At 32.3% G+C, this 24985-nt stretch overlaps 1 protein-coding gene and 1 long non-coding RNA gene across 2 annotated transcripts in view; one reads left to right on the top strand and one right to left on the bottom strand.

Annotated features, from left to right (window-relative positions):
• Positions 1-24985, bottom strand: part of STXBP5L (syntaxin binding protein 5 like) — a 285098-nt gene that overhangs the window by 185971 nt on the left and 74142 nt on the right. The window contains 1 exon segment of the mRNA XM_032480092.1: positions 21502-21602. Within this exon segment, the coding sequence (XP_032335983.1) occupies positions 21502-21602 (101 nt within the window).
• On the top strand, positions 1740-17279 carry LOC116663751. Its single transcript, XR_004320072.1, has 3 exons — positions 1740-1835; positions 5549-5551; positions 17269-17279. It is a non-coding gene; the product is annotated as an uncharacterized LOC116663751 (long non-coding RNA).

The following is a 24985-nucleotide window of genomic DNA, read 5'->3' as shown; positions in this document are numbered from 1 at the left end:
AGAAAACTTGTAAGGTTGGAGATTCACTATAATATTCCCTTTTTTTTGTTCTGCCTACGTCTTCACAATGAGCCTTCTGATCAATTCCAGGAACCTGTTCCATAGCCAGAGCAATCATGATTCCTATATATGAAATCTGGGAATTTATGAGTCTTCTATCCACAGCATTATCACTTTTTCTAGTTTGGCCTACTTATGCTCCTAAACCACTCTTAAAAAGCCAGGTGGGGTAAGTTTACAGTTATTCCTTGTCAGAACTTGTGTTAAATCATAGTATTTCCTAGAATTTACTCAGAAGAGGAGCTCATTAATTGTTAGTAGAGCAGGACAGAATTCTGATGCCTGGCAGACAAACCAATTAAAAAAAAAGAGGAAATGTAAATGACAAACTCCAAAAAAAAGATTCCATCTTGCACCTCTTCTATAAGAGTGAATATTCAATCTGTCAAACTTACATTTTCAATCTAGCTCATTGACTTTCTCCACACCAAATTTTGTCTATTCAAAAGAAGTATTCTGCTGAAGGCACCTTGCACACTACATCCAAAGAACTAGAAGTCTTGTTATTACATACATATTTACAAAGTTAACTGGTAATCTAATTAAAGTGTAACATATAGGATATTGGACAATTCTGATTTAATCCTAAAGTATAGAATTGCTGTTGCCAAGAGATTTTTAATAATGCTCCACAGGAAATAAATTGACGGTCATGTTTCTAGGCAATAAATATTGATCAATTTTCAATTCAATTTATGTAGAAAGAGGAAATTTGTTTTTAAAAGGACTTATGATCACCCTTTCTGAATACAGGGAGAGTAGGAAAAAAATGTGGATACCATAAAAGTAGACACAAATATAGAAGTTCAGTTCGAAAAGGAGCAAACTTCAATATTACGCAGTCATTTTCCAGGTTAAGAAAAAAAGTCTAAGGACTGCCAGGTTTCAGTAATGAGATCTTCAGCAAGAGGCAAAATTCCAAAACAGACCAGACTGACTGTACAGAATGCACAAGCACAATGGAATACATGAAGGTGATCCAAGCAGATTTATAAATATTCCTTGAACCTATACTACTCGATTCCTCATTCTAATTGATTAGAAACTACATCCTTGTTGACAAAAGGCTCTCATCTTATGTCCAATGTCCAACTGCTGGATAGTGGTTAAACAAATAAGAATCCCAGACTTAAACTAAACCCAATAAAAACACCAATCTGAAAAGATAGATGCACCCCATGTTCATTGCTGCATTATTCACAGAAGCCAAGACATGGGAACAACCTAAGTGTCCATCGACAGATGAATGGATAAAGATGTGGTATACATAAAAAGAATGAAATCTTGCTGTTTGTGATCACATGGATGGAGCTTTTGCTAAGTGAAATAAGTCAGACAGAAAGACAAGTGCTATATGATCTCACATGTGGTATCTAAAAAAACAAAACAAATGAACATAACAAAACAGAAACAGAGTCATGGATATAGAGAACAAACAAGTGGTTGTCAGAGAGGAGGAAGGTAAAATAAGTGAGAGAAATTAAGAGGTACAAACTTCCAGTTACAAAATAAATGAGTCATATGGATGAAATGTATAGCATAGGAAATATAGTCAATAATATAATATCTTTGTATGGTGACAGATGATAACTAGACTTATCATGGTAATCATTATATACAGAAATACCAAATCATTACATTGTACACCAAGAACTAACATAGTGTTGTAGGTCAATATTTCTTTCTTTTATTTTGTATCTATATGAAATTATGGATGGTCACTAAACTTACTGTCATAATCATTTCATGATGTATGTAAGCCAAGTCATTATGCTGTGTACCTTAAACTTACACAGTGCCATATGTCCATTTATCTCAACAAAACTGCAAGGAAAAAAAGAAATCGAAATCTAAGGACAACCAATCACAAAGAGCAAACCAGGCTTTCCCAAATAAATCAACTACTTAAGCTCCAGCCAATCAAATAATTCCTTGCTTTGCTTTCATGTCTTATAAAAGTCTTGCCCCTGGCACCTAACTGTGGAGCACTCCTAACCACTTCTGGTTGGCACTGCCCAATTCAAATTTTTGCTCAAATACACTCTTAAAATTTAAAAAATGCAATGTGATTTACTTAAGATGATTGACACAGGTGAAATAGAGGGCATGATTACACTTGTGCTCTGCATTTGACAACCCTAGTGACCAATCAAATACCCTTTGGAACTTAATTTATTGTACTTAATAGTTACATTTTCATTTATAATGTATTTCTATCACCACCACTTGCAAGATCAAGGATTTTTTTATTATATGTGAGCCTTGGAAAAATAATATTGTTCCTATATCCACATTCACAATCTTTCATCTATAGTAAATCATTAAGACATTCTTAGTCTCTCATGCATCATCCATTTTTTCAACTTTACATTCTTTATAAAAAGCACTGTCTTGATTATAACACCCTACTCTATTTCCTTCAAAGAACATAACGTCTAATAGGAGAGATAAATCAAATTGACAAGAAAAATAAAAGTAAAATGTGTTAATTACTATAAAGACTTCAAAGGATGGAGGAATTAATTTCTATAAGGGAAATCAAGGAAAGCTAATATAGAAAACTGTATTTGAATTGGGCCATTAAAGATCAAATAACTCTGTAATTTGATATATATGCTATGTAGCATATTAAATAAATAAAATACATGTTTCTCAAGCTTAAATAATAAACAGAACTTTAAAAAATTTGCTGATCCTCATTTTTTACTTTTATAACTTTAACTTATTTATAGAAATAAGATAAAATCCTCACACTTATGGCTCTTAACATACACATAGAACAAAAAAATACAAATCAAGTACAAATACATCTAGAATTCAAATGATATTAATTTACATGACAGATAAATTTTCACAAAAATAAAATAATTTCACCATATGGATATGGCTCTGACTGCATAGGTTCTTTTGAATTTATGTCCATACTTATTCTGTGCTTCTCTTTCACCACTTGCCTCTGCTTGAATAACTTTAAGTTCTGTTCCACAGTACCGCAATACATAATTTTACAATCAACTGGCATGAACACATAATACCTGTGCATCGTCCACTTCTATATTTTTTATTAATCTATAACAATTAAAATAATACTACTTAGTGCCAACATAATCATAAATGAAAATGTAACTTCACATATTGAAACTGTATGGTTTGACAACTACAGAAGTTCCTTTAACATTCGTTGTAAAGCTGGTTTGGTGGTGCTGAATCCTTTTAGCTTTTGTTTTATCTGTGAAGCTTTCAATTTCTCCAACAAATCTGAATGAGAGCCTTGTTGGATAGAGTATTCTTAGTTGTAGGTTTTTCCCTTTCATCACTTTAAATATATCTTGACACTTTCTTTTGGCCTGTAGATGTCCACTAATCTGTCTTCTAGTTCATTGATCTGTTCTTCTGCCTCATTTAGTCTATTCTTGGTTCCTTCTAGTGTGTTTTTCATTTCAGTGATTTTACTCTTCAACTCTGTTTGGGTATTCTTTATATTTTCCAACTCTTTCCTAAAAACTTCACTCTGTGCATCTGTACTCTTCTTGAGGTCTCTGAACATCTTCGCTGTCATTACTTCAAACTCTTCCTCAGATAAATTGCCTATCTCCTCATCACTTATTTCTTCTTCTGGGAGTTTATCTTGTGCCTTGGCCTGGGAGATATTCCTCTGCCGTCTCATATTGTTTATCTATTTGTATTTTTAGGTAGGTTAGTTACATTTCTCAACCTTGGAGAGGTGGCCCTCTGTGGGAGACATGCATCCCAGCAGTACACTCCTCTCATGTCACCCAAGGGCTAGGGTTCAGTGGTCCTAATGTAGAGTCTGGCCTGTGTTTGTGGATTCCTTCCACAAGCTTTGGGATTGTTGTTTTCTTATTTCTGGTATCTGCCCCTGGTGGATGAGGCTAGACTAGAGGCTTATGCAGATTTCCTGGCAGGAGGAGCAAGTGCCTGCACACTGCTGGGTGCTCGGTCCTGGACCTCTGGTGGGTAGGGTCATGTCTAGAGGCTTTTGTGGCTTAGGAAGTCTGCTGATGGGTGGGGCTGTTTTCCTACCCTATATGTTGTTTGGCCTGAGGCTTCTCTACAGGCTGTTGTATGGCGGTAGGTCTTGGTGCTGATGACCAATCAAGATGTCAGCCTCCAAAAAAGCTCATGTAGATGAACACTCCCAGAAGGTCCACCACCAGCTTTCATGGCCCCTGGGTGAGCCATAGCCATCCCCTACGTCCCCAGGAGACCCTCTAAAACCAGCAGGCAGGCCTGGCCCAGTTCCTATGAAATCACTCCCTCTGCCTTTGGACCTGGTGCACTCGAGATTCTGTGTATGCTTCCCAAGAGAATGAAGTCTCTGTTTCCCCCAGTCCCGTGGGGCTCCTGGAGCTAGGCCCCACTGGCCTTCAAAACGAGACGTCCTGGGGTCTCTTCCCACTCCCACTGCCAGAACCCTGGGGTAGGGAGACTGATGTGGGGCTTTAGAACTCTCACTCGTGTGAAAGGCCTCTGCAACTTAATTATTCTTCAGCTTATGGGTTGCCCACTGTGGGGTAAGGGGCCCAATTATATTGCAAGTACGCCACTCCTAACATCTCACTGTTTCCCTCTTTATGTTTCCAGTTGAAGATGATCTTCTTTGCTAGGTTCCAGTCTTTTTTTTTTATGGTTGTCTAGCAGTCAGTTGTGGTTTTGTTGTAGTGTGAGGAGAGGCGAGCTTGTGGTCCTACCACTCATCCATCTTGGCTGGAAATTCCTATGAATACTGTTTTAAAACTCTTTCTGGGTGATCTGATGCACAACCACAGTTAATAATCACTAAATTACAGCAACAGTTTAAAACTTTAGTATAGTTAAATATCTCATTAAAATTATTCCTAGATTCCAGCCACACAAATTGTGACTCCATGGATGTGGGATGGAACATATGACTGATATTTTAACAAGTATCCTCAGTTCTTGCTATTTAAAATGAAGTCCACAGACCAGCAGCATGGACATCACCTGGAAGCTTAGTAGAAATCTCAAACCTGACCCCAGAATTGGAAAATGCATTTTATGAAGAAACCCCAGGTGAGTCACAGACATATGAAAGTTTAGGAAGCACCTCTCTAGGTGATTCTGATACAGATGATTTATGAACTACTCGATGACTGCTACTTATTTACTCTTCAAGTTTTAGGATAAGAACCTAAATTACTAAGTTAGTAGTAGGGATAAAGCCTTGTAGTAGGAATAAAGCTATGTAGTCACCCCAAAACAGCTACTGATGGTTATAATAATCATGATAATAAGAACAACAAAAGCCAGGGAAAGGAAAAGACAGCTACCCTAAGATTCCCTCAGCATCTTAAGTCAAAGACTGATATTTAGGAGTTTTAGTGGAAAAACCCAAACCATATAAAAGCAAAAATAAGGAATTAACATTTTTTAAGAGAAGGAGTCTGATAATTTTGGACAACTTGTACCAAGCTAGAATTATAGTGTAAGAGATAATATTAAATAGACAGTGAAAATTTAGTTAAATTTCACTCACTGACTTAATGGGCTTTAATTAACTAATCAGACAGTAAAGAAACTCACTTTTTTATCCATAACTAGCTGGAAAACTAACAAACATAAGTCAAATTTTAAAAAATAAGTCATATTCTCTGCATTTCCATAGGGAATAACATCATCATTTCTGGCAAATGCAACTCTGAGAAGTTTATTCTCATTCTCCTACAGTGAAAGAAATAACATTTTCTACCTTCATTAAAATTCATAGAACATTTAAATTTTTGAAGCAGAGAACTGAGTTAGTGGAGGCCACTTGGGAGCAGGAATGAGTCACAGGTCATCTAGTCAGGGTGATAAAAGTAGAAGTATAATGGGGAACCATAATCCCACCCCACCTAACAAATGCCTCTCCCTATCTCAGATGTTAGTAAAGGCCAGCTGGGAAACTGGAATTTCTATTCCCACCTTTAGTAACAAGAGGACATTTGCCCTTCCACTGCCAAAGCAATGTCAAAACAACCAACCCAAAACAGAAGGTTTAAAAAAGACCTAGGGTGTCATAACATTATACCAAAAATGTTCAGTTTGGATGTAAAAATCACTCATATCAAGAAACAGAAAAATCTCAATTTGAATGAAAAAAAATATATACCAACACCAAGATGATACAGATGTTAGAGTTTCCTGATAAATATTTAAAAGAAGCTACATAAAAATGGAATAAATTATGAGTAAAATGAAATGAAAAAAATAGAAAGTCTCAGCAAAGAAAGACAAGATTAAAAAAAACCAAATGCAAATTTTACCACTGAAAAGTATAAAAATATTAAAAACCTATGGGTAAGCTCAATAGCAGAATGGAGGAGACAAAAGAGTCAGTGAACTCAAATATGAAACAATATAAATTATCCAATCTGTAAAACAGACTGAAAATTAATGTAAAAACAATCATGTTCTCAGTGTACCAGAAGAAAAAGAAAAAAGATAGAACTGAAATAGTAGTTAAAAAAAAAATGTTTAAAAACTTCCCAAAATTGTCAAAAAGCAAAACAAAAGATTCAAGAAGCTGAAAAAAAAGGCCAAAAGGATAAACCCAAAGAAATATAACCAAGACAAATCATAGCCAAACATCTGAAAACTAAAAAAGAAATCTTGAAGGTAGAGAGAAACAACATTTTAACCACAAGGCAAAAAATTCCAATGTTAGCAAATTTCTCATCAGAAAATAGGGGGCCAAAAGGAAGTAGAACATTACTCAAGGGCTTAAAGAAAGGAACTGTTAACCTAGAAATCTATACACATCTAAAATATTCCTATATTTATCAGATGAAGGAAAACTAAGAACTTGTCACTAAAAGTCCAACTCTAAAAGAATGGTTAAAGGGAGTTCACTAAACAAAAAGGAATGACATAAGGAGGAATTTTTGAAGATCAAATGTGAAGAAAAAACAACAGAGAATAAAAGTATGGGTAAATATAATATGTTTTCCTTCTCCTTTTGAATTTTCTAAATTTTGTTTGATAGTTGAAGGAAAAATTATAACACAGTCTGATTTGATACTAAAAATAGAGGAAAATTTATTATAAATGAGGGAAGTAAAGGGAAATGAAGGAAAAAGGGTCTCTATATTTCATTCAAACTGGGAAAATGCAATAACTACAGACTATGGTAAGTTGTTTATATATAATGAAATGTCTACAGCAACCTCTAAAGAAGTAAAGTGATATAAAAAGACACTGAAAAATAAAGATTAAAGCAAAATGGAATTCTAAAAAACCTTCTTCAATAAAAAAACAGGAAGGCAAGAAAAAAAATACCAGGTAAGTGAAAAATAGAGAGATAAGCATGCAACAAAAAATAAAATATCTTAAGTCCTAAGATATCAATAATGACAGAAAATATAAACATCAATTAAAATACAGATTCATGGGGTGAATTTAAAAAAAAAAGACCCAACTATACTATCTTCAAGAAACTCTCCTCAATTCTATTGACATAGGTAGGCTCAAAGTAAAAGGAAGGACAAAGATATATCATGCAAACATGAATCAAAAGAAAGCAGAAGAGGTTTTATATTAATATCAAATTTAAAAAGACTTCAGAGGTAAGGGAATGACCAGAGAGGGACATTTTGTAAATATAAAAAGGTCAACCCACCAAGAAGACACAGCAGTCCTAAATGTGCATGCACCAAACAACAGGTTGCAAATTACATGAAGCAAAAACAGGTAAAACTGAAAAAAGGAGAAAAGAATCCATGATTCTAGTAGGAGATTTCAACACGTGTCTCTAGCAAATCAGTAAGGATACAAAAGAACTCAACACAACCATCAACCAACAGGAACTAATCAATATTTATAGAATAATCTGCCAAACAACAGCAAAATAGAAATTCTTTTCTAGCATCCACAAAATATAGACTACAATTTAGTCTCCTTACTCATTATTATTCTGTTTAGATTTTCTATTTCTTCATTATTCAGTCTTGGTAAGTCAGATGTTTGCAGGAATATATCCATTTCTTCTAGATTATCCAGTTTTTTAGCACATACTTAATTGGTAGTAGTCTCTCATAATCCTTTGTATTTTTGTGCTATCAGTTATGATGTTTCCTCTTTCAATACTGATTTTATATACTTGAGTCCTGTCTCTTCTCATCTTAGTTAATTTAGCTAAATATTTATCTATTTTGTTTATCTTTTCAAAGAACCAGCTCTTAGTTTCATTAATCTTTTCTATTGTTTTTCTGGCCTCTATTTCATTTATTTCTTCTATTATCTTTGTTATTTCCTTCATTCTGCTAACTTTGGATTTAGTTTTTCCTTTATTTCTAGCACCTTAAAGTGTAAAGTGAAGTTACTGAGGTCTGTCTTGTTTTGTAATGTAGGCATTTATCACTATAAACTTCCCTCTTAGAACTGGTTTTGCAGACTCCCATAGGTTTTGATACATTGTGTCTCCAATTTCATTTGTTTCATGATATTTCTTGACTTCTCTATTGATTTTCTTCTTTGACCCACTGGTTGTCCAAGATTATGTTATTTAATATCCACATTGTGAATTTTGCAGCTTTACCTCTGTTATTGATTTTTAGTTTCATACTGTTGTGTTCAGAAAAGATACTTGTTATAATTTCAATCTTCTTAAAGTTGCTAATCCTGAAGTATGTATGTTCCATGTGCACTTGAGAAGAATATGTATTCTGCTTCTGTTAAATGGAATATTCTGTGTATGTCTGTTAGATCTGTTTGGTCTAACATGTCATTGAGATTCATTGTTTGCACATTAATCTTCTGTCTAGATGGTTTATCCATTGCTCAAAGTGGATACTTAAGTCCCCTACTATTACTGCATTGCTGTCTATTTCTCCCTCCATATCTGCTAACAATTGCTTAATATATTTAGGTGCTCCAAAATTTGGTATGCATATGTTTACAATCATTATACACTCTTGATAACTGACCCCTTCATCATTAAATAATTAATTCTTTGTCTCCTGTTACAGTGTTTGACTTACAGTATATTTTGCTGATACAGGTATATCTACCCCTGAGTTTTTTGGTCTCCATTTACTTGAAATATCTTTTTCATTCCTTCACTTACAGCTTGTTAGTGTCCTTAGTATATGTTATTTGAAAGTAGACTTACATTAATTGTGAATGCATATTACATTTACAAAGAAACCACTAAAAATCTTTTAAAAAAGTGTAACTGATCTGCTAGGAGAGAGACAATGAAATCATGTAAAATACCTAATTAAAACCAAAGAAGGTAGGAAATGGGGAAGAAAGGAAATAAAGGATAAGTAATGTATAGGAAATAGTTATAAATGTGGTAGATATTAATTCAACTATTCAAAAATTACTTCACATGTGACAAATTAATAGAGATTTTCAGTGGATAAGAAAAATAACCAACTGTGTGTTATCTAAACAAAAACTCTTAAAAATACTGACACAGTATTCCACTCCTGGGTATTTATCCAAAGAAAATGAAAACACTAATTCAAAAAGATACATGCACCCCAATGTTCACAGCAAAATTATTTACAATAGCCAAGATATGGAAGCAACCTAAGTGTACATCAACAGATCAATGGACAAAGATGTGGGAGATATATACACTCTACTATGACTTAGCTATAAAAAAAAGAATGAAATTTTGCCATTTGTGACAACATGGATGGACTTGAACAGTATCGTACTTAGTGAACTAAGTCAGACAGAGAAAGACAAATATTGTATGTTTTCACTTATATGTGGAACTAAAAAACAAAACAAATGAACCAATATAACAAAACAGAAACAGACTCACAGATAGATAAACCAGTGATTCCCAGGGGGAGTAGAGTGGGGGAGGGGCAAAACAGCTGAAAGGAATTAAGAAGTACATATTATTAGGTAGAAAATAAAGAAAGATACAAGGCTGTAATGTATAATACAGGAAATGTAATCATTACTTTATAATAACTTTGTATAGAGTGTAATCTTTATATATCAATTTACAATGCTGTATACCTGAAACTAATACAACATTGTAAGTCAACTATATTTCACTAAACAAAGTATTGACACCAACAAGTTAAAAGTGAAACAGGAGGGGAAAGATATACCATGACAACACTAATCAAAATAAAGTTAAAGGAGCTATATTAACTTCAGACACAGCAGACATTAGAACAATAAGTATCATCAGTGATTAGGAAGGGCAAAAAATAATAATAAAAGGTCAATTCTCCAAGAAGACTTAACAGTTCTCAATGTATATTAAGAAATTATACCTAACAATAGAAATTAAATTACATGAGAAAAAATAATAGAAATTTACATTAAAAAGAAGAATCAATTAATATAGTTGGAGACTCCAACACCCAGGCAGAAAATCACCTAGAAGATAGGTGACCAGAACAGTAGCATCAATCGACTTGATCTAATCAACATTTATAGATTACTCCAACTAAAAACAGTAATAAATATGCTGATCAGGCTCACATGAAATATTCACTAAGATAAACACATTCCAGTATAAAACACACCTTAACAAATTCTAATAATAGGAATTATACAAAGTGCATTCTCAAAACATGATGAAATTAAACTAGAAATCAAATGTAGAAATATAGCTGGAAAAATCCTCAAACATTTAGAGATTAAAATCCAAATAAAGTATGATAATAAACAAATAGGACCTAATGAAACTTACAAGCTTCAACACAGCAAAGGAAACCATAAGTAAAACAAAAAGACAGCCTACAGAATGGGAGAAAATTTTTGCAAATGAAACTGACAAAGGCTTGATCTCCAGAATATATAAGCAGCTTATATGACTTAATAAGAAAAAAACAAACAACCCAATCCAAAAATGGGCAAGACCTAAACAAGCAATTCTCCAAGGAAGAAATGCAACTGATCAATAGGCACATGAAAAAATGCTAAATATTACTAATTATCAGAGAAATGCAAATCAAAACTACAATGAGGTATCACCTCACACCAGTCAGAGTGGCCATCATTCAAAAGTCCACAAATGACAAATGCTGGAGAGGCTGTGGAGAAAAGCAAACCCTCCTGCATTGCTGGTGGGAATGCAGTTTGGTGCAGCCACTGTGGAAAACAGTATGGAGATTCCTCAAAAGACTAGGAATAGACTTACCATATGACCCAAGAATCGTGCTCCTGGGCTTATGATATCCAGAAGGAACCCTACTTCAAAATGACACCTGCACCCCAATGTTCATAGCAGCACTATTTACAATAGCCAAGTCATGGAAACAGCCTAAGTGTCCATCAACAGATGACAGGATAAAGAAGAGGTGGTATATTTATACAATGGAATACTATTCAGCCATAAAAACCAACAACATAACACCATTTGCAGCAACATGGATGTCCCTGGAAAATGTCATTCTAAGTGAAGTAAGCCAGAAAGAGAAAAAAAAATACCATACGAGATCACTCATATGTGGAATCTAAAAAAAAAAACAAACCCAAAACATAAATACAAAACAGAAACAGACTCATAGACATAGAATACAAACTTGTGGTTGCCACAGGGTCAGGGGGTGGGAAGGGATATACTGGGATTTCAAAATGTAGATAGATAAACAAGATTATACTGTATAGCACAGGGAAATATATACAAGATCTTATGGTAGCTCACAGAGAAAAAATATGACAATGAATATATATATGTTCATGTATAACTGAAAAATTGTGCTCTACACTGGAATTTGACACAACATTGTAAAATTATGATAAATCAATAAAAAATGTTAAAAAAAAGAAATGTTCATAAGATGATGATTAATCCACCTCTATATTCCTCTCCTTTAAAAAGAAAAAATCCTAACTCAAAAGCCAAGTTGGAGTGAATCTGAGACTTGTCTCCCACTTCCTTGCTTGGCACCCTGCAAATAAACCTTTACCTTCTATGAACACTCATTGTCAGAGTTTGGCTTTCTGCACTGTGGACACACAAGCCTATGCTCAGTAACAAAAACTCTCAGTAAACCAGGAATAGAGAGGAACTTCTTCATAAATTATACTTAATAAAGAATATCTATAAAAATCCTACACCAACATCACACTTAATGGTGAGAAACTAGATGCTTGTTCCCTAAGATCAGAGACAAGGGAAGGATGTCCCTTTTCACCACTCCTATTCAACACTGTATTAGAAGACCTAGCTACTGTAACATGAAAATTAAAAAGAAATAAAAGATATATAGCTTGGGAAAAAATTAGGTCTATGTTCACAGAAGACAAGATTGTCTATGTAGAAAATTCCAAAGAACTGACAAAAACAATCTCCTAAAACTAATAAACAATTTTAGTAAGGTTTCAGGATACAGGACAATTGCTGTCAACTGCCTTCCTCTATAACATAAATAAACAATTGGAATTTAAATTTGAAAACACAATACCATCTATAATAGCACCAAAACAATGAGATGCATAGATATAATTCTAACATAATATTACAAGATCTGCATGCAGAAAACTTCCAGGGGTTAGTAATGGGATGGGGACGGATGAGAGTGAGTGTAACTATAAAGGTGTAGCACAAAAAAGATCTCTGTGATAATAGAATACTTATTGTATTTTGATTGTAGTGGTGGTTACATGAGCATCCACATGTGATAAAATTGCATAAATTTATGCAGACTCTACTACACACACATACACAAACACACAAATTAGTGAACAAATAGTTGGGGAAATCTGAAACTGTGGGTTGTATAATGTCAATCTCCTAGTTAATACTGTACTATAGTTATACAAGATATAATAATTGGGGGAAACTAAGTGAAGGGGACACAGAACCTCTCTGTACTATTTTCCAAATTCCTGCAAATATACAATTATTCCAAAGTAAAGTTTTCTAAAAAGTGAAATAATGACAAACAAAACCTGAGTGAATGCATCATAACAAACCTGAAGTAAAATAAAGAATAAAGAATATTCTTCAGGAAGAAGAAAATGAATCCAAACAGAATTATAGGAGGAGATAAGGATCAAAAGAAAGAATAAATATATAGTGGTAAAATACATCAATATAAACTGAATATTGACATTCTTTCTCTATTAGTATATTAGAAACTATATTAGTAATGCATTATAGAGTTTAAAGTGAATCTAGAAATAAAATACAATGTCAAATATTCAAAAGGCAAGGGGGATGGTAAATGGAGGTAAAGTTTAAGTTACTGTCATTATCAAAGAAATGTATAGGAAATACTGTTTCAGACTGAAATAAGTGAAGGTTCTATGTTGAAATCTCTAAGTTTAGCCCTTAAACAAGAGTGAAAAAAATATATATATAGGCTTCATATAGGGAGAAAAGGACAATAAAAAGTTTAAGTCAAAAGAAAGTAAGGAAAATTAAAAAGAAACATAAAAATTAGAGTGAAACAAAAAACAATATGATAGCAGATATAAACCAAGATACATGAGAAATTATATTAAATGTAAATATACCTAGTACAAGACCCAGATTGTCAGACTAATTTTTTAAATTATATGTTTATAGAAAAGAACATAGAGACACAGTAAAATAGTGAGAAAATACATACCATGCAAACACTAACTTAAGAAAGCTGGTATAGCTATATAAATATCAACAATGTATATTCTAAGACAAGACATATTACTAAAGAGAATAGGGATATTTCATATTGATAAAGGAATAAATATATATGGAAGATAGGACAATTATAAATCTGTATGCATCCAACAATTTAGCTTCAAAACATATAAATTGTTAATATTAAAAAGAGAAACAGTAAAATCTATAATCATAGTAGAATTTAACACTCCTCTCTATACCACGTAGAAATCATTAATAATTAAAAATCCAAACAACACAATTAACAAACCTGTTCTAATTTACATATATAGAACAAGAACCCAACAACAGATGAGTAAAAGTACAGTTTGTGCACATTTACCAGAAGCATTCCTATTTGAAACCATAACACAAGTCAACAAATGCCAAAGGAACTGAAATCATATAGACAACAATCTCTCCACAGTATTATTTGTTTACTTACAATAAAAAAAGAAAAACAGAAAACCTCCAACTGCTTAGAAATTAAGTCATTAATAAATAACACAAGAAATCATAGAGAATTTGTAAAAGATTTTAGTTTCACATTAATAAAGACAAGACATACCTAAAATCTGCAAATCAGCTAAAACTATTATTTAGAGGAAAAATTTTATCGTTAAATTCATTTGTCATAACAGAGGACATATTAAATCAGTTACACAAATCAGGTTTCCATCTCCAGAATCTAGTTAAAGGACAGTTAATCACACCCAATAAAAGTAGCAAAGAGTAGAAATCAATGAACTAGAATGATATATATTGTTCAACTGAAGAACTCAACAAATCTATCAAAATGATAAAAATGATAAATTCCCAGAAGATTGATCATGAAAAAAGATAACTTAAAATCACCAATATAAAGAATGAAAACCAGATCTTCTTTATCCATTCATCTGTTGATGGACACTTAGGCTGCATCCATGTCTTGTCTATTGTAAATAGTGCTGCTATGAACAGTGGGGTGTATATATTTTTTAGAATTAGAGTTTTTGTCTTTTCTGAATATATGCCCAGGAGTAGAAATGCTGAAGCACATGGTAGCTCTATTTTTAGTTTTTTAAGGAAATTCCATACTGTCTTCCATAATGGTTGTGCCGATTTACATTCCCACCAACACTATAGGAGGGTTCCTTTTTCTCCACACCCTCTCCAGCATTCAGTATTTGTAGACTTCTTGATGATAATCAGTCTGACTGGTATGAGGTGATACCTCACTGTAGTTTTGACCTTCATGTCTCTGATTATTAGTGATGTGAGCATCTTTTCATGTGCCTGTTGGCCATCTATAAAGTATATATACATATACACACACACACACACACACACACACACACACACACACACACACAATGGATTATTAAACAGCCATAAAAAAGAATGAAATATTGCCATCTGCAGCAACATGGATGGACCTAGAGAATATACTAAATGATGTAAGTCAGACAAAGATAAATATTATATCACTTATATGTGAAATATAAAAAATAATACAAATGAATCTATTTACAAAACAGAAACAGACTCACAGATATAGAAAACAAACTTACAGTTACCAAAGGGGGAATGGGGAAGGTAAATTAGGAGTATGAATTAACAGACACTACTATATATAAAATAGGTAAGCAACAAGTATTTACTGCATAACTCAGGGAACAATATTCAATATCTTGTAATAACCTATAATGGAAAATAATCTTAAATATATATATATATAACTGAATCACTTTGCTGTACACCTGAAACTAATATGATATTGTAAATCAACTATACTTCAATTAAAAAAGAGAGTGAGATGGAGAAAAGAGAAGAAAAAGAATGAAAAACAGGAAATTACTACAGATGCTACTGTTAAGGCCAATAAATTTAAAAGTTTTGATGAACAGGATAAATTTCTTTAAAAACACAAGTTATCAAAACTGACTCCAGGAAAAACAGAATATCTGAATATTCCTAAACCTATTAAGAAAATTGAATATGCAATTTAAAATCTTCCCCCAGAGAAAAACCCAGGCCCAGATTGCTTTATTTGTGATTTTTTTTCAAATTTTAAGAAAGAAATGACACCAATCTTCCACAAGTACTTGTAGGGTTTAGAAAAGAGGAAAGATTCCATTTTATAAGGTCAAAATAACTACAACATGAGAACCTAACAGGGAATTCAAAAGAAAGGAAATTTACATTCTAAACGCTTGTTAACATAGATTTAGAAAAAACTCTTAAACAACTTAAGCAAAATATTAGCAAATTCAGCATATATAGTAATGCTACTACATCACTAAAGTTGTATTTATTCTGGGAATACAAGCGTCATTTAACATTCAAAAGTGGGAAGGCACAGCTCAAGTGGTAGAGTGCATGCTTAGCATGCACAAGGACCTGGGTTCAATCCCCAAGGCCTCCCCTAAAAACAAATAAACCTAATTACCACCCCCCACAAAAAAAGAAAAAGATAACATTCAAAGATCAATTGATGTCATTTACCACACTAATAGATAAAAAAGGGAAAAAATCATATGATCATCACAATAGATTCACAAGAACTATGTGATAAAAGCCAACATCCATTCACAATTTTAAAATATATATGCTTATAACAAATTAGAAGCAAAAGAAGCTTCCTGAAACTAATAAAATAGATCTATTTTAAAAACTTACAGTAAACATGTACTTAAAGGTGAAATAATAAAAATATTCTCCCTAAGATCAGTAAGTAGACAAGAAAAGCATTGTCCTTGACCTTTTTATTCAATATTATACTGGAAGTCTATAGTGGACAGATTCCACGGTAGTCCCCATGATCGCCATCTCCTGATGCCCTTACCTTTGCATAATCCCCTTCCCCTTCAGTGTGCACAGGACCTATGATTTGCTTTTAACCAAAAGAAAATGGCAAGGGTCATGAGATGTCACTTCCATGACTAAATTACATATGATTGTCACATTCATCTTGTGAGGAGACTCTCTCCCTTATTGGCTCTGAAGAAGAAAGCTGCTACATTGTGAGCTGGCCTATGGAGACGGCCATATGGCAAGCAACTGAGGATAGCTTCTGTTCAACAGTCAGCAAAAACTAAGCCCCTCAGTCCAACAGCAACAACCAAATAATTTTGAAAATGGATCCTTTCTCAATCAAGCCTCAGATAAAGCTACTGCCCTGGCAGCTATCTTAATTGCAGTTTGTGAGATCCTAAAATAGAAACTCATCTAAGCTAAGTCTCCTGAATGAGGTAAGAAACACAAACTCTGAGATAAGAAAAGTGTATTGTTTTAAGCCACTGAGTTTGTGGTAATACTGTCACACAGCAATAAATAAGTAATACACAGTCTTAACCCCAATACAATAATAAAAAGAAATTAGTATATATATATTATATATAAATTAGTATATATATTAGTATTGTGTATATATATATAAGAGTATAAAGAAGAAAATAAAACTATCATTTGAAGATGGGAGGATTGTGTACATAGGAATCTACAATAAACTATTTGAATTATTAATTGAATTTAAGCAAAGTCATTGGATACAAAGTCAACATGCAAAGATAAATTATATTTCCATATTCCAACAAAAATAATATAGAGAATGATACATCATCATTATGAACAATGTATAATAGCATCTTAAATTATCAAATATTTTTGATCAAATGTAACAAAAATGTAAAAGACCTCTACAAAGGAAACTATAAATGTTATTTAGAAAAATCAAAGAAGACCTAAGTAAGTAGTAGGATATAAATATACCATGTTCAATTCTCTGACTGTTTATGATTCATACAATGAGTTAATGTCATCATTGTTAATGACAATTAATCAGTATTGCCACTCCCAGTCATTACGGGGAATGTCTTTTCTCCCCAAACTGATCTACACATTCAAGATATTTCTAAACAAAATTTCAGCAAGTGTGTTTGTGGAATTTGACAAGCTATTTCTAAAATTTAAATGGAAATACAAAAGTTAACAGGATGATTGAAGTAGAATGGTTAATCAAAGAATATTCATTAAATTAAATACTACATAATGATGAAAATAATAAACTAAGGCTACATGCAATATGGTTGAAACTTACAAACATAATGTTGAGCAAAAGAAGCCAAATACAAACAAGTATATCTGTACAATTCCATTTCTATAATTGTCAAAAACAACAGGCAAAATTAATCTTTAGTGTTTGAAGTCAGATTGTGTTAAACCTTGGGGGTTAGGTTGTGACTGGAAGGTAACACAGGGAGTTTCTGTGGTTTTAGTAAGTTTCTGTTTCTTGATTTGTGTGTTTTCTAGATGACGTAAATTTATTTTAAGGCATACACAATATTTACAGTTCTTGATAATTCAGCAATATTTGCAGAGACACCAAAAAAAAGAATAAGGAAGCTTTCTATGTACTGATAAGGAATGATCTTAAGAATATATATAAAGAGAAAAAAGCAAGATACAAAACTGTATAACATACTACAATTTGTGTAACAGAAATATATGATATTTTCATATTTGCCTATAAATAAATAAGGAAGAAAATATGTTACATATAATATTTGCTTATATGTATACAAAATGAATCTCTGGAAAGATGGAAGAAATTAATAACACTGCTTGCCTCTGATGATAGGGACTAAGTATCTAGGGGACAGGAGTGGAAGAAAGATCCTTCACTATACATACAACTTTTATGTTTTAAATGTCAAACCAGGCAAACGTGTTAATTACTTAAGAAAATTTTAAAAGAAAAATCATTCAAATTATCTTTATAAAGCAATAAAGCATTTTAAATTTAGTTTATAAATTGTGTCACCAAAAGCCAACTCTGATGGACCAAGTTTGCTAGAGAATGCATAAATTATAGAGTTCTTAACAAAAATTTCTTCCTGGTAGTTTAGCTAATATTCCTTAGAAGTAGTCTGATAATATTAATTAGCAGAACATCAGAGATAGAATAAATAAACTCTAATATAATAAGTACAAATAATTTATGATCTGCATATCATAGCCTAACTGTTGAATTTTACTTGAAAACCATATAAAACAACTCTATGCTTCCTCCAACATTATATAATTTATGATCAGTGATAGTATGGGTTGTTAATATGCCTAAAATGTGAATGTTTGACTTTATTCATTTTTCAGGTCATGCATCACAAAAATCAAAGCAGTTTTCCTTCCATATTTAGGTTTATAAAGTCAGATGTGAGAGGATTCCAAGGTTCAACCACTAAAAGCAGCTGGAATATCTAAAACTATTCCTCAACAATCTAAGCATGGTTGTTGCCTTCAAAAATTGTAAGACTAAAGACTGAAGGTACCATAATTTTAAAAAATCCCTAAAATTTATAAACTAAATATGCATATATGTATATGTCATAAGCATAAGTATATGTAAACAAAGACTGTTGCCATTCTAGTTCTACAGGGATTAATTGCAATCCAATGCAGGCACCCACTGACAGTATACCCAGAGCGTAATTCAGGACAGAAAAACATAGGATGAAGCATTCTGTGTTATGACTGTATAGCCCCTAGACAGTTAAAATGCATATCTAAGGAAGAATTTCAATGACCCCAGATTCTTACATCTTCCCACACATAGAAAAGCACTAAAATCATTAACTTCAGATGTCTGTTCTTTGTGATTAGCAGTAATCTTTAATGCTTGACTTCATATATTTCCAAGGCCAAAAAAAAAAAAATATATATATGTGTGTGTGTGTGTGTGTGTGTGTTTTTTTTTTTTTTTTCGTTCCTCCCCTACTTCTTCAGAGAAGTTCCTCAGAGCTATCTGATAGGCTATCTTCCAGGCTATAGTCCTTAGTAAGACCCTCAATAAAACTTAACTCACAACTCTCACATTGTGCATCTTTCTTTCATTCAACAGGTATGTAGAAATTTATATAGTTAAATGGCTGATTTAACAGGGCTTAGAGTTCCCAAAGACGCTTGGTTATTGCTTCTTTATTTACTTAAGCCTCACATTCACCATACATTTAAAGATATTTTCTCCTCCATAATAAATTGTGATATTTAATGATTATTCTCAAATTAAGATAATGAATTTATCTTTCTCAAAAAGATAAATATCACATTTTTGTAAGCATTAAAATAGGAAATTCCTGCAAAGTTCCTAAGATTTAAATTTGTCTGAAATCTGTCAGCTTACACTTTTATGTTGCTACCAGTTAAATCCACCCCAATTGATATAATAAAATTATAATTGGAAATCATTACCATCAATCATTTCTTCTCCCCAAAATGGCCATAAAAAAGGCCAGAATATTTCCTTCAACATTCCAATTATGAAAGGGAAAAAACTCATTCTGTACATCTACACAGAAGTGTAGGGCTGGATCTACTCAAAACATTGACAAACAAAAAAAATCTTGCAAGCAGAGAGAGATAAAATCAATATGGTAATATCTGAGTAAGTAATATTTTTAGTGGTAAAGATATAAGGAACAGTATGACAATTCTTGACTGATCTTTAAGTTTTTCAATATCCTGAAATTTCTGCTAAATTACTTATTTTAAAATTTAAGATAAAATAACCAAAATTAGATCTAATCTAAAGAAAGAAGTCCTATCTGGTTTTAGTAAATACCTAAAATATAAATTTCCTCCTCTCAAAAAATACTGGATATAATAAAAACTTCCATTGATGCTGAATCCCAAAATACTGTGGACATGATAGTCATGAATACTACTCAGAATACTGAAGATTAATGATTTTAATAGTATAGTATGCATATAAGAAGAAAAAGAAAAAGCTTCAGGTAGAAAAAGAAAGACTGTCCATATAGGTGCTATCCTTTTTCTCACCAAAACTATAAAAACTGGTTTACTTCATTAAGCTCTGCCCATAAAGTGATGATTCCTTATGAACTATTACCATTCAACAAAATTAAAATAAAACGAGCACTTTCTTGAGCTCTCAGCAGTGACTGCCTGTCTCTATTATTCACCTACCTCAGTTTGAATAGTACTTGCTAATCTGTGTAAATTTACTTCTCAGGGGTTTCTTTTCATTCATTAACATCAAATTTTCCTGTGAAGCCCATCTCATTCACTGCAAAGAGTTTGACTATTTCCCAAATAATAAACAAATATCAGATCATTTTATAATTAAGATAATTAACAGAGATAATAAAATACAAATTTTACTCCATCTCGAGGTAGATTATCAGTTACGTAGATGTCTGTTATATTCTAGGTCTGGTTGAAACTAACATTAGAAACACTAAAATTTGGTACAGCTTGTTACAAATAAAATCTAATAAAATTTTCCATATTCATTCATATAATTTTCTTTTTCTGATTATTATATCATTATAAAGTGGGAGAATTTGAATTCTGATCAATTTACCATCTTTAAAAACATTAACCTTGGATATGTAGTGTTGCTCAACAGTTAGTACCAACATTTCTGTATGTCTAAAACTTTTGTCTCAGTACTTTTTCAAGGTAAAAAAATATTTCAAGGTAAAAAAATAACAAAAGGGTAGAAGTATAGGAAATAACTGCCATGATCAAAAGGTGTAGAAATACATTTAGTATTTACTTGACTTTTAAATTTTAAGTCTGGGTTTTCAGCACCCTAGCCTAAGGAAAAGAACACATCATTGCTGAAGTCCTGATTTACAGCAAGGAGAACAAGAATGTTAGGCGTTCCCCATTAGATGACTGATTCTGTATCAATTATGAACTTTCTATGAAAATAAACGATTATAAAACCAAGCACAAATACTATTTCTAGCTATTAGAATTATGAAAAAAAAAATTCTTTCAAAAGTTAACCTGAAACTTGCTCAGGAAATAATTTTCTTACATATTAAGTAATTGTTTAACTCATACATTCTTACCGTTCTCGGTTAAATTTAAGAGAATGAAGAATAGCTGGTCTTTTTTGTCTAAGGTTCCACAAATGAAGTGTATCATCTGAGCCGGCACTGACCAAAGCACCCTGGAACAAAAAGAAGACAAAGTGAGTGATTTACTTGAATTATGTTATTTGTGAAGCAAAAACAAGCCAATTTACTGAATTTTTCACTGCTTTTAATGTTATTTGTTATTTATCTGACCTAGAAGTGTGAGGAAGGACGATTAGCACACACTTCACTCAAGAGGCCTAAAAATGCTAAGAGTAGAAGAAGCAGGTGAACTACTGTATATAAACTGGTGAGAATAACTGGCTTAAGAAATATGCATTTATCAATGAAAGGATTACTATTTAAGCATCATTGTGACTATTCAAGATTTCTTATATTTTCTTTGGGAAAAACTAAGTTTAATTTTTTTGTTTCTACTATTTAGACATATACCATGTAGCTCTACAGAGAATCAAATATCCAACCTAGTTTTAAAATTGCAATCTGGCCATATAAAAATTCACCATTTGTAAGAATCTGCTATATAGTCGGGAAGTATATATTCTTCCTAAAAAGTATATTTGGTGTAATTTAATTTGTTTTTATAGTTCAAGAAGCATCATCTATGACAAAAGAAAACATTTCTCCAACTAGAATTCACTATAACTACAAAAATAATACTAAGATTCTTTTTATACAAAGCCTCCAAACATAAATGAATCCTATTTCATTTATAATAGGATGCTTTCTACCTCTTAGTATAGCTATTTCATTTATAATAGGATGCTTTCTACATCTTAGTATAGCAGACACCATATAGACAGAAAACTAGCTGCCATGTATAACTTCATATACATACATTTATTTATTTCACTGAGTTAAGAAAGATCACCTTAAACTATGTTAGAACTTTTGCCATTTTGAGTTTCCCAGCAAATAATGTCAATGCCTGCCCTACATTAGAGCTTGAAGCTACTCTGGAGTATGGAATGTGTACTGTAAAAGTCATCTTGCAGAATCATGGTAGTCCTGAGATACCTAAAATTCTTCTCTTATTTTACAAAGTACTCTGTTACAAGTAACCTTTCATAGTTTATTAAATCAATCACAGATATCAAAATGATCATCCCATGTAGATGCTAGGAAGAACTATATTGAAATTCCTAGAATTTATTTCTTCTTTAGGAGTTAGAGGAGAATTAACAATTAACAATTAACAATTCCTAAGACAAACATATGGTCATGTATCCTATGATGTTTCTCTCAATAATACGTACCTGTGATTTTAGTCTCAAAGAAAAATAGCTTTTGAAACAACAATCATAATGAGAGAGTACAACCATTAAAAATATTTTAAAATGTGTACAACTTTGCTTATTTATATATAAATATATAAATACACATATTCAAAGAGGTATGCATTGACATATACATTTTAACATGAACTCATAAATAATTACATTCCATGCAGTAAAATGTACCCTATATGTGTCTTAAGGATTTTTTGTTTGTTTGCTTGTTTTATTTGTAAACGATTCCCAAATGTTTCATATATACACACTAGAAAATTATTAGGATTGCTTGCAAGTACTTGATAAGCTACAAATTTTTTAAAAATATAGAATAGTGATCTCATTTTGCAGGGAAAGTGGAAACTCATTTTGGGTGAGGGTGAGGATAGACCATGATATATGAAATTAATAAAACATTCTCTATAGCAAATACATATGTGCTATACAAAAGATACAATACGTCAAAGGAAACGAAAGTAAAACAAAGCAGCAGATGGTCAATAATATCTTAGTGTAATAGCTGAATAAATCTAGGGAGGAAGTCAGTATTAGTAACTCTACGATAAAACTGGGAGGAAACTTAGCATTTGAGAGAAGTGAACAAAACCACTGGAAATAACACCAGCTGAGATATAAGACACCTGAAAAGAAGCACATCAGCAGGGTTTCTAGGGCTCATTTGCAAAAGCAAATCTGTAAGAAACACTACTAATGAAGATCTGTGAAAAGATTAAAAATTGAAGAAAACCACAGGTCACGAGGTCAGAAACTGGTATGTCTGGAAAAAGGTACAGAAGTTGAGTATAACACAGATCAAGGTGAGTAGTTCAGGATAAAGTAAACAATGGAAAGATGTTGAAGATTTATCTTTATTTATTCTTAGTTATGTAACAGCAGAGGGGCAAACTTAGGGCCTTGAAGATAATTCTCAGAGGATAGGACACAGAGAAAAATCACATGGAAATAATTTATGCCTGCCAGTAAACAACTATGCAGAAAGCAAAAGGGTGAGATCTCTCAACTACGAGCTACGGAGTAACACTAAGACTCTAAAAAGGTTGTCATCCTAGATACAAATGACTAATTATTACAATAAAATTTTTTTTTAATGTTTTCCCTTTTCTTCCTTATTTCCCTTCCTTATTCTGGTACGCCACAGCAAATATGCCTAAAACATGAAATATGCTCGGTTTGTCAATAAGGAGAATCTCACAGCCTTCTGAAGAAGACTTTGAGCCAAGAGAAGTAAAAATGTGGACATTTGCCAATATCACTAATTTTTTCATTCCTCAGGTATCTCTGATATAAAGTTATATGAAACATTTTACCCATGTTTATGAGTATAAATTCTTAGAAAGATACATGTAAATACATACAGATATTGAATAAAAGATCATCATTCATGCCTTAAGGAAACAATCAGTGATACCTCATTTTTTTCCTCTCAAGGCACTGAGTTCAATCTGCTAAGTGCCTGAATTTGGTATGGCATAAAATCTTCAAGCATTTTTGCATTGATTGGCTCACTTAACATAAAAGAGTTCTAGAAGACTCAAGGATCCTCTGTAAAAATATGAGTCAAGAAGACCTTGAATAGCCTTCAACTAATGGAAGATCTGCAAACTCTGTAAGCTTTAAAACCTTTGTCTCTAGGGCGTTCCTCATCACCACAGGTCTATAAAAATAGGGGTAGGGCTGGCAGCCTATTGTCATAATAGCTATGCATACCTATACCAACAAACGCATATGAAGATATATATATATACACACACACACACACACACACACATATATATATATATAGACAAAAAGAGCCCATAAGTAAACAACTGAAAAGATTTAATGTACGATTGAGACAAAACATGAAATTATTGCTGGATTATAAAGCAAATTGGTGGGAGGAGAGTGTATAGAGGAAAAGTTTAATGGTCAATGAAGCAATCAAAGGATTTTAGGAATTTTTAAAAAATCATTTAAACTATTAATCAAATTATGCTACAGAATCACAATAACAGGATCTTCTTATACATACAAGTTTTTCCTTTAAAATTTAATAAGCTGACAAATACAGGAGTACAGTCTTTTATGAAAAACGTGACCATGAATAATATGTATACATCTTTAAGCATTTAGAATAATAATATAAAAAAAATTATACAATGTATGTGTTTGTATATGAGTGTGTG

The sequence above is a fragment of the Camelus ferus genome, chromosome 1 (genome assembly GCF_009834535.1).
Source record: "Camelus ferus isolate YT-003-E chromosome 1, BCGSAC_Cfer_1.0, whole genome shotgun sequence".
NCBI lineage: Eukaryota > Metazoa > Chordata > Mammalia > Artiodactyla > Camelidae > Camelus > Camelus ferus.
Note: the sequence above shows the minus strand (reverse complement) of the source record. Positions and strands in the feature narration are given on the sequence as shown.